This window comes from Loxodonta africana, chromosome 25 (genome assembly GCF_030014295.1).
Source record: "Loxodonta africana isolate mLoxAfr1 chromosome 25, mLoxAfr1.hap2, whole genome shotgun sequence".
In the NCBI taxonomy this organism is placed as follows: Eukaryota; Metazoa; Chordata; class Mammalia; order Proboscidea; family Elephantidae; genus Loxodonta; species Loxodonta africana.
Window position 1 is genome coordinate 21,858,081 of NC_087366.1, and position 16,589 is coordinate 21,874,669.

At 37.8% G+C, this 16,589-nt stretch overlaps 1 protein-coding gene across 1 annotated transcript in view; it reads right to left on the reverse strand.

Annotated features, from left to right (window-relative positions):
• XPR1 (xenotropic and polytropic retrovirus receptor 1) overlaps positions 1-16,589 on the reverse strand; it is a 270,301-nt gene that overhangs the window by 40,080 nt on the left and 213,632 nt on the right. The window contains exons 8-11 of the mRNA XM_003410859.4: positions 12,892-13,082; positions 12,496-12,675; positions 4,887-5,058; positions 3,195-3,389 (exon numbers count right to left, since the gene is read on the reverse strand). Of these exons, the coding sequence (XP_003410907.1) occupies positions 3,195-3,389; positions 4,887-5,058; positions 12,496-12,675; positions 12,892-13,082 (738 nt within the window). The remainder of the gene's footprint in view (positions 1-3,194; positions 3,390-4,886; positions 5,059-12,495; positions 12,676-12,891; positions 13,083-16,589) is intronic.

Genomic DNA, 16,589 nt, shown 5'->3' on the forward strand with positions numbered 1-16,589 from the left:
CTTATGCTATTGTCTAGCTTGATACAGACAATGGATAGAGCTTAGATGCCACCTCTGAGACGTCTTCTCTAAACATACCACCCAGAGGTCTACAAGGTTGGGGACTTGTGTGTAGGCGGTTCTGGTACCCTGGTTATCTCTTTACACTCTTTTTTAATGCCCTGTTACTTGTCTGTTTGCTACACTGGATTACAATTTCTGGAGGGCAGGAACTGTGTTTTGTTTGTCGCTGTATCTCTACTACCTAGCACAGCCCTGGTATATAAAATATTTTCAATAATTACTTGCTGAATTCATGCTCATTCTATCTATCCATCCATCCATGCATCCATCTCTCTACCACCCATCCACCTGTACCTAATTCAGAATTAATATGAGACGTTTACACAAGGGTGTATACACAGTAAATGTTAATCTGCAGTACAAACTTTTTCTGATGTAGCCGACTTGGCTGACTGGTTTCCCCATCAGAGTACATGGCAGATAAGTCTTTATAAATTCGATGAGAGTAATCTGAGCTCCAAGATTTTGTTAAAAAACACCTTTAAAGGAAACCCTGGTGGTGCAGTGGTTAAGACTGGCTGCTAACTAAAAGGTCAGCAGATTGAATCCACCAGGTGCTTCTTAGAAATCCTATGGGGCAGTTCTACTCTGCCCTGTAGGGTCGCTATGAGTTGGAATCGACTCAATGGCAACGGGTTTGGGTTTTTTGGTATACAAGAAAAACATTTTTTCCCTAACTCTTTGAGACACATGCAGATCTTAGCTTGCTCATTTCATGGGTCAGGTCAGCGTGTTCTCTGTACTGTGGCGTCCCTCCCTCCCATGATTATGATTAGTCCCTTTCCCTTTCTGAATAAAGCCTCTCCCTATCAAAGTCTGGATCTTTTTTTTTTAATTTGACAGCATATAACTCAGAAGTCGTTTGAAAAACGGAGTGACACTGCAACAACAAAATGCCTTCCATTCTCATCTACACATTTTTGTTAACAAAGTTTCTCAGAATTTACTTACAAAAACTAAAAAAAGGGAATAGCAATAAGTCATACCCTCGTGGTATAGTGGTTAAGTGCTACGGCTGCTAACCAATGGGTCAGCAGTTTGAATCTGCCAGGCGCTTCTTGGAAACTCTATGGGGCAGTTCCACTCTGTCCCACAGGGTTGCTATGAGTCGGAATCGAATCGACGGCACTGAGTTTGGTTTGGTTTTTTGGTAATAAATGTTTGTGTAGTAATTACTAAGATTTGTAATACATTTGTAAAGCTGTCTTGATCAACTGTAGATAATAATCAGGGCATTAATAATTATAATCTAGAAAGGAAAAAAGATCTCTTAGAGCCTTTGACAGGAAATAAACAAAAATTTAATTTCAATTTGTACATCTACGTGGCAGACAAAAGTCATTAAAAAAGAAAGCTATATTAATTTAAAATAAAACTGAGCGGGAAAGGGATGCAAAATTTCTATTACACAATTTATTCATTTTTAAAATAATAAATCATGGTGAGTATCAAACTTTTTTGTTTACATATAAAAACTTAGCAGTTTTTTTAATGTGAATATTTAAAATACATAGGAAACTACATCATTTGTAATGACTGAAACTTAAAATGAAAAATTTCGGATGTTAATTTAAAAATGAGTGAGAGGTAACATAGTTAAAAAAAATTCTTTAAAGGGGTACATGAGCAAAAAAAAAAGTCTAAAGACCACAATACTATCCAAGCCACTGCTTCTCTACCTTTAGGTTTTTAGGTTTGGATTGTTGGTGGAATTGAGAAATTTGGATTTTCAGTCTCTTACTATTTAAAGATACATTGTGTTCTAAAGGAACCATGGTGGCACAGTGGTTAAACATTTGGCTGCCAACCAAAAGGTCAGCAGTTCGAATCCACCAGCTGCTTCTTGGAAACCCTATGGGGCAATTCTACTCTGTCCTATAGGGTTGCTATGCGTCGGAACTGACTCAACGGCGGCCGGTTTGGTTTTATGTCCTAAAATATTCAACCAAAAACACAGTACTCATTTTTACCCAGGACTGGAGAAAAGTATAGGGTTCTTCATAATCAGTAAAGGGAGTCATACGGTATCTGTATCAAATCAGTGGCCTGATTTATAAATTCTCCCGTGACAGCCTTCTGCAACATGATGCACGCCTAGACTGAATGACAGCATTCCTTAGCAAGAGGTAAAATTATGGGAGCTTTGGGGATATGTTTCCTTCGCTGAGGCACTTAGTTAAATTATGTCATTTAACAAGAATGGCTGCATGGAGGTAAAATTATTGGCTACTTTTATCAATAGTACTATAACTGCTGAATCTACTGCAAATAGTGAAAATAGGTTATAGTGTGTCCTGCTGGACCAAATTTCAAGGGTTACTAAAACAATGCCTTAATCTTTTATGACCTTCAGACACACTTTAGATAAGCAGCAGTTCTGTAGTTCCTAAAACAGCCTGTCCAAAAAAAAAAGTTACCGAAAAATTTTCACCGAAGTATTTAAAAATAACTTTAATAATATTTCTTTACCATTTACAGATAAGAAAGTGTAGCTTTTAAAGTGTGGGCTGATGTTAAGTAGACAAAGAAGAAATGCATTTTAATAAAAGTAAGCTAGATTGACAGTTCTTGGAAAAAGGTTAAAAATTCAAAGGGAGTGACTGCGTGTGGCTCAGAACCTAAAAGCTTTTTTCTCCTCCCAACAGAAGAGCAGTCTCAAGTAATAACAGGTTGCCATGGAGATAAGAAACTAGAGGGATCAGAGAACTCAATTTGCAGCTAAATGGGCTGGAAACAATCCTTACTACTTGGTGAAGGAAAGCGATTAAAAATATACATGATTGCCAGAGGGGATCTTTTTCACCTAGCATTTCCTAAGCTCATTAACGAACAAGGAAGTCTAAAAAAGCAAATGAAAACCCAAGATGCCCATAGATAGAATCTATGAACCATAATTCTGGATTTCATGCATTACAAATCTTTTCATTCTGGGCTACTTTGTTTCTTTTCAATGGTACTTCTTAGTAAATATAGGATTGAGGCTAAAATTATGTTCAGAAGCAAACACGTATGACTGAGGGGACTGGAACTTCCATAGAAAAAACATGACAAGTGGAAAAACAACCGGAGTAAGAAACAGATTCACAAGTGAAAATCCGGTTTTGAAAAATCTCTTCATAATCATGGAATACCTTTGTGAGTGCTGTAAAGGGCTGCAAACGTCACCGTGAAGAAAGTTGTGGAGTATTTGCCAGCATTCACTAAATGAGGAAAGGCCCTTTTTGTGTCTCGGTATCTGCGCAGGCACTGGATGAAGCGAAGCCAAGCAGGAATGCACTGAACAACGGCTCGCACACCATATGAGTATTTGTGGCAAATTTCTGGTTCTGTGAAAATTTCAAAGAAAAAACACAATTAAAAAAAAACAAACAAAAAACTTGTTCACATCGCTTACGCATATAACGTAAAAACTATCAAGTCCATAAAAGCCAGGAGACTAGGTTTCAGAATCACTTACACTTCTTTACAACTAGTCTTAATTTTTTTTAGTGGTAGATAAACAAGAGAAGATAAGATAGAAGACAGGACTAGTGGGAAAAGCTGCCTTCTCAGGATTCTATTTGTTCTGGAATCACTTTCTCTGGGGTATATGATAAAAGTATAGGAAAATCAGAAGATTAGAGCCCTTGTGCTGTAGTGGTTAAGAGCTCGCTTGCTAACCAAAAGGTTGGCAGTTTGAATCTACCAGCCACTCCTTGGAAACCCTACAGGGCAGTGCTACTCTGTCCTATAGGGTCACTATCAGTCGGAATCAACTCAAGGACAATGGGTTTGGGTTTTTTAGCAGAAGGAAAAAAAAAAAAAAAAAACCTTTACTGATACAGAGGTGGGCTCTGTAATCTGAAACATCTGAAAAACCTACAAATACCGCAAATTTCATGAACTCCAAACCACTGTAATATAATATGCCTATTTTATAGGTTGTTCATCACAGGCGTCCTGGTGATGCACTGGTTAAAGCGATCAACTGTTAACAGAAGGCTGGTGGTTTGAAACCATCAGCGTCCCCACAGGAGAAAGGACGTGGCAGTCTGCTCCTGCAGAGGTTTACAGCCCTGGGAGCCCTACGGGTCACCGTGAGTTGGAATCACTCAGCGGCAGCAGGTTTGGTTTCTGGGTTTACGGGCTGTGCATACTCTCGTGCTTTTTTTGGTGAAGAAATAAAGTTTATGTTTTTCAATGAGAAAAATGGAGCTGGTAAATCAATTTGTCTCTGAATTCTAAGAATGTATCATGGTGTGATCACCTACAACAGAGTGATCAACCCATCTACGATAGAGTTATAACCCACTGGCAATCAATGAAAATGTGTCAGCGCTGGCTTAGTTAACTTTCCTTAGTCCAATGTTAAGTAATCTGTCTAAATTAGGTTTGTTATCATTAAGGCAAAATTCCTTTCTAACCTGAACTGCCCGCGCAGTGGGAAAAAGAGCCACAAGAAAAACAAGGTGACAAATAAGAATGAAAAAACAATTTATAAATACTTTCTCAAAACACTTGTCCTAACTCTAAAGTTGGCATTTTGGATCACTGGCATCTATGATACAGCTACCAATGTACTGGAACTTTTTTAAGTTTTTAGTTCAAGGATTCTTTAAGTGTAAGTTGTAAATCTCTTGGCAAATAGACGGTAAAATCCTAACACATAATTTAAGAGCCAAATTATATCAGATAAAGAGATTGCTAAGAGTGCCAAATACATTTAATTAAGTTTGCAATATTATTGGATGAGTTTTCATCATAACCTTAAATTTCTCAGTTGCCATTTCCAATATTTCTTGGTTTACACTGGCAGTTTAGTACTGTGAACATTCTTACCCTACCTTCTGATTCATCTGGCAACAGGCCTCCACTTTCATCCCATTTGAGCTCAAAACTGTAGAAGCAAATCATATATTCCAGGTCCATCAGTATCACTGACAGGCTATTCAGCTGATCGGCCAGCCAGAAATCAGCAAAGCCTACCTTATGGAAGGGGGCTGTAAATACTCGAAACTGAAAAAAAAAAAAAAAAAAAAAATCAGGACCACAGAAACAAGGAGTCATACTAAATTTTTTAAATTCCTTTTTGACCATGCAGCATGACTGTTCAGCTGATAAATGGAAGATAATAAGCCAATCATAGACAAAACTGGCAATAGTGGCTAGGCTGAGAACTAGTAGTAGAAAAGGGAATGAGTTGAGGCAGGAATAGCTAGTTAGAAAACAGAAAGGAGAGAGGTGGGCACAGTTGAAGTTGAAAGCAGAGGAAGTGGCAGAAGGTAGAAGCACTGAGAGGTCTAGTTTAGGCTCCAGGTTGATTTTTTCCTGGAGACCCAATACTATAATTTCTGGAATTTTCTCCCATTTTAGCTAGCTGAATACAAAGCTCTTCTTTGCCTACAAGATTGACCAAAAAAAAAGAAAAGAAAAGGGAAGTGTGATACACAGTCTAAAGCTTGCCTTAATCCTCTGACCACAGTCACTTTCACATCACTGACAGCCATGGATATGGCTGCGTTCATCCTGAAACTGGGCCACAAAAATCAGTCCTCATGCCACTGTTATGAAAACGATATAATAGCTTAAATGTATTGACCACTACTCCATGCTGTGTATTCTTCTATGTGCTTTTATATGTATTAACTCAATCGTAACACCTCTACAAGCAAGGTACTATTTATATCCTTATTTTATACAGTACGACAACAAACTCATCCTGACTCATCTGTGGAAGCCTGTTTACTACTGCAAAGGGAAATTCTAGCATTGCAGAGAACAGGAAGGATTAGATACTAGTGCAAGTCACCTCAGTTTGGCTCAAATTATGCAGACTGCCTTGAAAAGCCTTATGTAAACACGTGATGATGGCAGCTTTAATCCTTATCTTGTCAGACCCCTTCCTTCTTACACAGCAGAAAATGGATTCCTGAAACAAGAACTTCTGACAAAGCAGTAGTTTTGAGAAAATACATCTAAGTCTCTAGCTCCCCTGCCTCCTAGCTGTATTCGTTTAGTAGATACCTTTGGTTTGGGAGTCAATGGCTCTTTCCTCTCAGATTTGGCTATTTTCTATTCTTGCTCTAAATATTTCCCATTATTATTTCAGGGTGGTAAATGGCTATATTATGAATCAATTCTGGGTATCAACTATATACAACAGACATAGCCTTGGAGCTTTGGAAGCTAGACTAGATGTCTGTGAAACACAATACAGACACTGAGACATCATTTTTTGGAGCTGATGTATTTTGAGTCCATGGTGCAGTCTTCTGATCACCCCACACTCTTTCAGGGGGTGCAATAAGCCAGAGAGACAATACAGAATTTCTCATATTCATTCACAGAGTGAAGCTATACCACTTCCAACTATCAGCTCCAGACACACCAAACTCTTCTTTTGGTGAGTGAGATGCTAGTCATCCATGTACAAAGGGGTTCTTGTGCTAGCTTATGTAGTATTTTAAGAAACCCTAGGGTGTAGGATGGACTTAAAGGATTCAAAGAGACAGAGACAAAAGGATAGTATAGGCTATCACAACAAAGGATCAGGCAGCTTGACCCAAACTCTAGTCATGGACTTTTGTGACATTGGTAGCCTACTTCTAGGCTAACAATCAACATGGGAGAAACTGCCATTACTCTCAAAATCTGCCAAACCCAGTCTCAAAACCTGGCTAATACAAAAAACTCCCAAAGAGCAGGAGAAGGAATTAAAAAAAAGGATGGAGGGATGGGGTTGGAAAAGGAAGGGAGTAGCATGAGAATAAAAAGAAAATGGGAGGAAGGGAAAATTTACAGAAAAGAGAAGATGAAAAAAAGAAAGGAGGGAGTAGTAAATGTTGGTAAAATACAACCAATGAAGGAAAGAACATAATTATATTCATTCGTGCATTTAACAAAAGTTTATTAAGTATTTGCCATACATCAGGTGTTGTGGAGCTACAGATATAAATAAAAACACAGTTTCTACCCACAAAGGGAGTCCTTGGGTAGTGCAAATGGTTAATGTGCCTGGTTGCTAAGTGAAAGGCTGGGGGTATGAGTCCACCCAGAGGTACACTGGAAGAAAGGCTTGGCAATCCACTTCTGAAAAATCAGCCACTGAAAACCCCGTAGAGCACAATTCTACTCTGACATGCATGGGGTTGCCATGAGTCGCAGCCGACCAAATGGCAACCGGTGACCTCAAAGACCCACAGTCCAAAAGGGGAAAAAATACCTACAGAAATAATTATATCACAATGTGGTAAGTCCTAAGATAGAGAGAGACATAAAATACCCTGGAAATACAGAGAAGAGATCAAGTGACTCTGCTAGAGGTGGGTTCCGGGGTGGAGTGGGCTAGGGGAGGGGAAATAAACATAATTTACAGTCCTGACATTTACACAGTCAAATTCACTTTAGGTTGATCTGAATTCCCTTTCTGAATAAGAATCCTGTATCTTGTCCCTCTTTGCTTTCTTATTCTAAGACCTTGCAACTTCTCTGCTTTTACCTTACGATTTTGATTAAAGTAATAATGATTCCCTGAGATACAGCATTATAAAAGCTAGAAACTATTCTGGATATCTGATGACTCACCTGCAAACACAAAAAGCCACTAATAAGTTATCACAAAGAATATGTTAATTTTTATTTTTCTAAACATTGTCTTTTCAAGTTAATAAGGATAAATAATTAAGAGGCCAAACCCTTAATTTCTACTTTTTGGAGGCTTCTGAATAATCACATTCTTTCCGAATTTAACTTTTATCTCTGCTAGTTTTTAACCAAGTTACATATATTAAAGTGACTAACAGATGTAACTGTTAAATGTTAGTGTTTAAGAATACAGATTATGACCTTAAACCAAAAATATCCCCTGAAGTCTCTTAAAACCAAATGACAGTTTAGCTTAACTAGTAAAGAACGCCTGCCTTGAGCATGGTGCTCTTTTAAGAATTATCTACATGGGATCAAATTGACAACAGCAACTTGAATGATTACATAGGAACCTTAGGGGCAATGAGTTTATGTTAATGAGGGAGGCACAGCTCAGAAAGGGAGGGTGAGAATGGTCGCATAACTTAAAGGATGTAATCAATGTCACTGAATTGTACACGTAGAAGCTGTTGAACTGGTGTATGTTCTGCTGTGTATATTCTCAAAGAAATAAATCCGAAAAAAAAAAAAAAGAATATGGATTACTAGCTGTGTGACCTCGGGCAAGTTATTTAACTTCTCTGAACCTAGGTTTCCTCATTTGTAAAATGGGGATGAACAGTAGATCCAACCTCATGGGTTATTAAAAGGATTATATAAATTAATAATACAAAATATCCAGAACAGTGCCTGGCATAGTGAGCATCAGTCATTATTAAAATAAGAACACCTCTCTAATCTATTCTTGTAGTAGACATGTGTAAAAATGTTATATATTCAACTAAAGAAAAGACTGGCATAAACCAATTCCCTAAGTATATAGCCATGGACTCTAATTCAAAAATTTTAATTAGCTTATCATAAGAAAAACTAATATTTTTGTTAGAAAATCTGAGGTACTGTTTATGTTTCCTAACTGAATTTTTGCATAGGGCAAATACAGATCTGGGGAGAGGATGCAGGACCTAATGGATGTAATTAACCTGTATTAATTTGACAGATAATATTCATATCATGATAAATCAGTTTCTTCTATAAAAATATTTTAAGCTTTTTTTTTGGGGGGGGGACAGGCAGCACATATCTTATTCCATAGATTCAGATTTAAAATTGGATATAAATGACACTCAGTGCCTATGACTATGGCCAAATGATGTATGTGCTTTTTCTGGTAAACTATTGAAGAAAAAGAAAGTTTTTTAAAAAGCTACATCTGATTTTTACATCTGAGAAATAACTGGGGTAGAAACATTCTTGCTAATTCACTAGAAAGTTTAAAGCCAAGTTTTCTCAATGAGACTTAAAATAAGTCAACAGGTCATTAATATTAGAATTATCTATAAATGGTAACATTCTTTCTGTTTAGAACTATTAATACAAAAAGAATAGACCACAATGCTTCTTTCTGTATTTCACTACTTCTGATGCTACATTTTTATTATTGCAGTGCAGAGAATTTCTTAGTATGGCCCTTTTAGTCCTATAGGGTCGCTATGAGTCGGAATCGACTCGGCGGCACTGGGTGTGTGTGTGAGCTACACATGGTTTTGTAACTCCCACACAGTGATTGTGTAGAGCTATGTAAAATAAGGTGCTTGTGCCCCACCAAGGGGATTGAGTAAGTCTGCTAATAATGCAAATAAGGTGCATGGTACCCCTGTGGGGGCGGGACCATGCGAATAAGGTGCATGGAACACCAACTAGGGGATTGGTCAGTTTTGCCATCCCATTAGGCTTAAAACAGAGCCCATCTCTGAGCAGTGGGGGGCCCTTGCTACCACTAAAAAGCAGAGCTGGGAGTGGAGAACATTCTCTGGGCCCAGGGTCCCTGAGCTGAGAACCTCCCAGACCCAGAAGACAGAGACAGAGAGAGAGATGTAACACTAGAGATGGCATGAGATGGTGAGAAGCAGCAGCACAGAAACAGTGGCAGCAGAACCAGACCAGTGCAAGACAGCATGGTGGGCTTCCCAGCCCACAGCGCAAGGCAGTTACAGTAGTGAGAGAGCTGAGTGCCTTTGGCGAGGAGGCTTCCAGGCAGAGTGGGGTGCCTCTGGGCACTTACTGGGGAGCTAAACAGCTTTGTAATACCTGCCCTAGCAGGGCAGAGGACAGCCCAAAGGGCCCAGGGGCCAAGGGAAAGGCCTGCCTGTGGGCACAGCCGAGGAGCTGTCCTGATCAAAGAACTGTATCCTGAGTTATTCCTAATCCTGAATTGTAACCTGTTACTTCCCTAATAAGCCCCATAATTGTGAGTATGGTCTGTGAGCGCTGTGTGGCCATTGCAACGAATTACTGAATGCAGGAAAAAAGTACAGAGTGTCGCGGGAGGGATGGCTGGTGTCAGAACTGGTAAAAAAGGCTGGAGAGAGGAGGTACATCTGACCTGCACCTCACAGCAATCAGTCTTTGGCTGATGTTGATGGTGATTCTCTTTTCCCTCGTGAAGGTGGAGGAGGTCAGATGACCCTGATACCATTTTTACAATTATTCTATTACTCCTCTTACTATATCATCATTGCCAATCTATTCCATCATGAGTCCTCATTTATTAACAAACACACAGCAGATGCATAGACAAGTGTCTACTCAACAGGGAATCATTCTGTTTATTAGAGTAACTGGTCATGCATGAATCACAGCTTGCTATTTAAACAAAGTAGGATGCACTGGGAAACGCTCACTTGGTATAAAATGTACACAACTATATCATCCTGTTGTTATTGCAGCGATGCGATTGTGGTAATAATTGAGTTTTCTGAGTCTTTCAAAATCTCATTTACAAAAAACATTACAGAGATTTCACATTGACTGAGGCAAGAAACAAAAGGTGCTTATGACTTTAAGGGTATTTCATTGTAACCAAAAGAATGTCACATTTTTAATGAAAATAACAGTTTAAAAACTCCATAAAATCTAGTAATAAAGTAGTAGATAATCTCAAATGATAAAAGTAATCTAATCTTGTACTAAATGGCAATGATTTATTTTTTAGCGTAAATCTTAAGACAAAAAGAATAGCTCAGATTTTTCTCCCATCTCAAAACAAACAAACAAAAAAAAACCCCCAAAAACTACATCCTTCCAAAATGTATGCTCTAGGTGATGAAAAATATATTAAAGGTAATGGTATGCCTATGACTGACCTAAGTACTCATGTTCATTTACGTGTCCTGCTCAGAATTCAAACTCAAAGTTAAACTTAGTGGTGCTGCATTTAAAAGGAATGATTTGTTCTTTTTAAAAATGAAACTAGAGGCGAAAATCGTGATTCTCAACTTATAATAAAAATCTTGGTGGAAGGTGAAATTTTCATAGAAGATAGAATAAGTGACAATACTGGGGGAAAAAAATCAAGGTGATCTGGATCATTTTCTTTTCCTGATTGCTATACTTACTCCACATGGAATAAGATGCTTATTGAATAGAGAGTCACATTTAAGTCTTGAGTTTAAAAAAATTTGTTAGTGCTATAGTGATTGTGGAAACCCTGGTGGCGTAGTAGTTAAGAGCTATGGCTGCTAACCAAAAGGCTGGCAGTTTGAATCCCCCAGGTGCTCCCTGGAAACCCTATGGGGCAGTTCTACTCTGTCCTATAGGGTTGCTATGAGTCGGAATCCACTCAGCTGCAGTGGGTTTGGTTTGGTTATAGTGATTGTACTGCTAGTAACAACAACAAAACTCCCCAAAACTGCTATTCCAAAAGGGCACATAAAACAAAAAAGAAAACAAACAAAAAACTACCATTTTCAAGGTGGTAAACTTAAGAGGTGAAAAAGAGGTGAGAAATAATCACAGGATTTCTAAAAGCCTGAGTAGAGACGGGAGTCCTGGGGGGGTACAAATGGTTAATGCGTTGGGTGCTTACTGAAAGGCTGGAGGTTTGGGTCTACCCAGAAGCACCTCAGAAGAAAGGCCTGAAAAATTTACTTCTGAAAAATCAGCCACTGAAAACTCTGTGGAGCACAGTTCTACTCCGATATACACGGGGATGCCATGAGTCAGAATTGACGGTAATTGGTTCAGTTTTTAATTTGGTGCATAAATTGGTAAATATAATCACCAATCTTTATTGTTAGTTGTAATCGATAATCTAAGGAACAATTATATGAAAACATTCCCAGTTGATTTTCAGAGTAAAACCAGTTTAAGAGTAAGCAGAAGTCCCCCACCCCACACCTATATTTATGCTATCATAAAAAATACAGCTACCGCTTTTGCTGGAAATTCTATATCCTCATGCTCAGACTGTATGATTTGGGATCATTAAGAAACAGGTAAAGTAGAAGACGAAAAGAAATTTCTTATTATAAACAAGAATCAAAGTCGGTTTCCCAAATTAAGGATGGTGATCTGATAAGACATTCCTACTGCTTTTAGAGAACCAATATTTCATGGAACAAAAATGTTTGGTTGACTCCTCACCTAAATTCAACAGGAAAATAACACTAGTTTTACCATTTTTTTAAGAAAACTGATAATGTTCTACATATTATTGTAGGTAGTTAAATAATCTATATAATGAGGTAATAAATGATTACAATTTGCAAAGTCATTTCAACACCTGGCCACTTTACACTCCATTTCAGGAGGAAGAAATGCATGAGTGCTTTTCCAGGGCCATGGAGTCCCCACTACAGCTCAGAGGTATGGGTCACACTGTATTCGTTGTCTCTGGAGCTTTTGCACCATCCACATAGACTACAATGTAAATGGTGCCTTTTGATGTGCAACCCAGCAGCTTTGGCTTCATTCTAGCCAATGACGAATATATTATTCTAAAAATGGTACACAAATTTCTGGACTTACCAGCAGTTTAAGCAGCCAAAACCGGGATTTATAATAGAAAGTTTTGGTGGGGTTGATAAGAAAGAAAATCATAAATCCATAAAGGGCAAGTGGATATACATATGTGGGGATGACACTAATTGGAGCAAAGAAGCATGCCAGAAGGCTCAGGCACCACAGTATTCCAAGGAATCCAGCAATCTGGTGAAGGATGGGGAAGACAAAAAAAGAAAATTGTTATATTTATTTTTAGCATTACTCAAAAGTATCTTTAATAAAACAATGGTAAGAAAATGTTTAATTATTAAGTCAATAATTTGACTCTTCAAGTAGAAGATGGATTCCAATATCCAGGAAACCAGCTTTATATAGCTAATGCAAACTACATTTGTACACTTTATGTCTTGTTTTGGTTACCTCAAAGAGATGCTGATGGGACAAATTGCTTCTTGGATTAAGTTCAAAGATGAGCACATGATTTACTCCAGCCTGTCGCCAACCATATGTGTTGATGCCCAGTAGAAAAAGGAATTCGATCAGAAGAAAGCCACCCCGATATATTCTTATCAGGGGCCACACACTTCTATCTGTTTCAAGTTTAAATACAGCTGAAAGAATATTAATTTATTGGTTAGTTATAAAATTCGTAATAATGTCTCCTTTAATTATCTTCTCATTCTCAATGATATAACCCTGGCATAGGAGTTTTTAATAAATAAAATCTAAACCTAGATTACTTCATGAGCCTGATAACCCTGACTCCAGGCTTTTTCATTTCTTCATTTTACTCTGCAGAATTACATCAGAATAATTTTCCTAAAACTTCCTTTTTCCAAGTCATTCCATCGTTCCATTAGTTTCTTAGATTACAAAATCATGGTAAAATGACTTAGAATTGTAAGATTAGTTCTGGCAGCTGGGGATTTCTGCCATGACACACTTCTTTGGCTTAGTTTTTAACCATCATTAAGCAGGGTACAGAACATAATACCTATCTCAGAGTTGTGAAAATTAAAAGAAACAGTACACAGGGAAGCTATGTGAAATAACTTAAATGTTATGTAAGTGACAAAAGTTAATATTTATACCTTTTTTTAATTAATGCTTACTATGCGCTAAGCATCATTCTAAGTATTTTTACACACATTAATCCATTTAATCCTCACAATGGCTCTATGAGTTAAAAATGTATCTCTGTTTGATTGATGAGGAACCTGAAACACAGAGAGGTTAAGTAATCTGCTCATGGTTACTGAGCTAGCATAGCGCAGAGCCAGGATTTCCAAGTAAACACTTTTGTTTCCAAGTCTATACTCTTAACCACTATATTTTATTGCCCATACAAAGGTTCAGTATCATTATTTATTCTCTAGCTCTCCAATAATTGTAATATTCAAATATGATAGCCTGGCATTCAAGTTCTTCACAATCGGATGTCCAACTCGCTTTCCTCAAACTTATTTCACAGGGCCCCAGAATATTAATTCCCAGCTCCAGATGACTCTGATTATCCTTTTAACAAGTTTACTTTTTGATATTTGTTTATGTTGCTCTGTATCTAAAATGGCCTTGCTTTTCCTCTCTACCAATTCAAATTCTACTTATTATTTAAGAGCCAAATCCTTAGCTGTTCAAAAATTTACTGAATCAGTATCTTTGATTTTGAGTATACTATTTTTTTTTTTTTTATGTGCCAAATGGAGCCCTGGTGGCACAGTGGTTAAGAGCTCAGCTGCTAACCAAAAGGTCAACAGTTTGAACCCAGCAGCTGCCCCTTAAAAATCCTATGGGGCAGTTCTACTCTGTCCTATAGGGATGCTATGAGTCAGAATCAACTTGACAGAAATGGGTTTTTGGTTTATGTGCCAAACACTTCAATTTGGCCTAGTGATTTCCCTGTTTTCCAAATAAGTATAATTTTACTGTTAGTATCACTCACTTGAATTATATATGGACTTGGAAATATACTTAATTTAAATTATCTTCATGTTTTCTATAGTATCGATGGCAGTTTAAAAACAACAGGGTAGAAAAAGACTTTGCTTTGGAGTCAAATACTATATACCAAACTTCAAATTCTAGTTATACCGGGGCAAATTGTTTATTTTTTCTATATCTCAGTTTCCTTGTTGATCAATGGGGATAATGTCTGTTCTTAGAAGTTTGTTAAGACTAAATGCGGACATATATCAAATGCCTAACACAATGCTTGGCCCATTATTTAGTAGATATTACTGTCTTTTTCTTCCAAATTCATTTGTTCGTTCATCTGTTGTTATTTATTAGATGTCTATTATACACAACAGAACCCTGGTGGTGCAGTGGTTAAGAACTACAGCTGCTAACCAAAAGGTTGGCAATTTGAATGCACTAGCTGCTCCTTGGAAACCCTATGGGGCAGTTCTACTCTGCCTGACAGGGTTGCTATGAGTCAGAATGAACTCGACAGCAACGGGTTTGGGTTTTCGGTATTCTACATGACACTATTCTAAAAGCTCAGGATTCAATAGAGAACAAAGACAAAATACTTGTCTTCCAGAAACTTCTATCCTGTAGATCTGATAGTGATAAGTGCTTTGAAGGGAAATAAATTATGGTAAGGTGACAAAGAGTGATATTAAATTTCAGGTAGGGTAGTCAAGGGAGACCTCTCAGGAGATGACATTTGCAGAGACCTTAAGGAAATAAGAGAGCAGACCATGTGAATATCTGAGAGAAGAGGGCTCTTAAAAAAAAAAACCAAACCCATTGCCATCGAGTTGATTCCAACTCACAGCAACCCTACAGGAGGGAGGAGAACTGCCCCATAAGGTTTCCAAGTAGTGGCTGGTGGATGTGAACTGCCGATCTTTTGGTTAGCAGCCGAATGCTTAACCACTGCACCACCAGGGCTCCAACAGGGCTCTAGGCGGAGGGAAAGTACAAAGAGCCCTGGAATAAGTATGAGTTTGGTACGTTCCTGAAGTAGCAAGAAGGGCAAGGCCACTATGATTGGAATAAGTGAGAGGTAAAGTGGTAGAGTTGGCCAGAGGCAGATAGGGTAGGGCCTTGTAGGATTCTGTCAAGACATAAGCTTTTACTTTGATGTAGGAAGCCAATGGAAAGTTTTGCAGGCAAGTGACATGACCTGATCAATGATTTACAAGGTTATTCTAGTTGTTATGTGACAAGTGAAATGCAGGGGAACAAGTAAGGAAGTAAGAAGATTAGTTAGGAGGTTATACATTAAAAATTATGTATGGTTTTACATCTTGATTCCTAAGCAAAGATCATAGATATATTATACACCTAAGAATCCATAAAAAGAATAGAGCCAATAAACAAATTCAGCAAAGACACAAGTACAAGGTCAACACACAAAAATCAGTGGTGTTCATATACCAGTAACAAACAATGGGAAAACAAAATTAAGAAAATAATTTCATTTACAAGAGCATCCAAAAGAATAAAATAACTAGGAATAAATCTAACCAAAGAGGTGGAACATTTGTACAATGAAAATTACAAAACGCTGCTGAAGGAAATTAAAGAAGACCTAAATAAATGGACAGACATCTTGTATTCCTGGATTGGAAGACTTAACAATGTTAAAACGACAATACTATCAGAACCTATCTACAGGTTCAAAGTAATCTCTATCAAAATGCTAACGGCCTTTTTTTTTTTTTGCAGTTGATCCTCAAATTCACATGGATTGAAAGGAGTCTCAAACAGGAAAAACAATCTTGTACAAGGACAAAGTTGGAGAACTCACACTTCCCTTTTCAAAACTTACTACAAAGCTACAGTAATCAAACAGTATGGTACCGGTATAAAGACAGACTTATAGAACAACTGAATGGAACTGAGAATCAAGAAATAAACCCACACATCCATGGCCAACTGATTTTCAACAAACGCCAAGACAACTCAATGAAAAAAGAATGGTCTCTTCAATAAATGGTGCTGGGACAACCAGATAATCGAGTGCCGTTGATTCCAACTCACAGCGACCCTACTTCAACATGCAAAAGAATGAAGCTGAACCCCTACCTCACACCATACATAGAATGAGTTCAAAATGGAAAAACTACCTAAATATAAGAGCTAAAACTATAATACTCTTATAAGAAAAT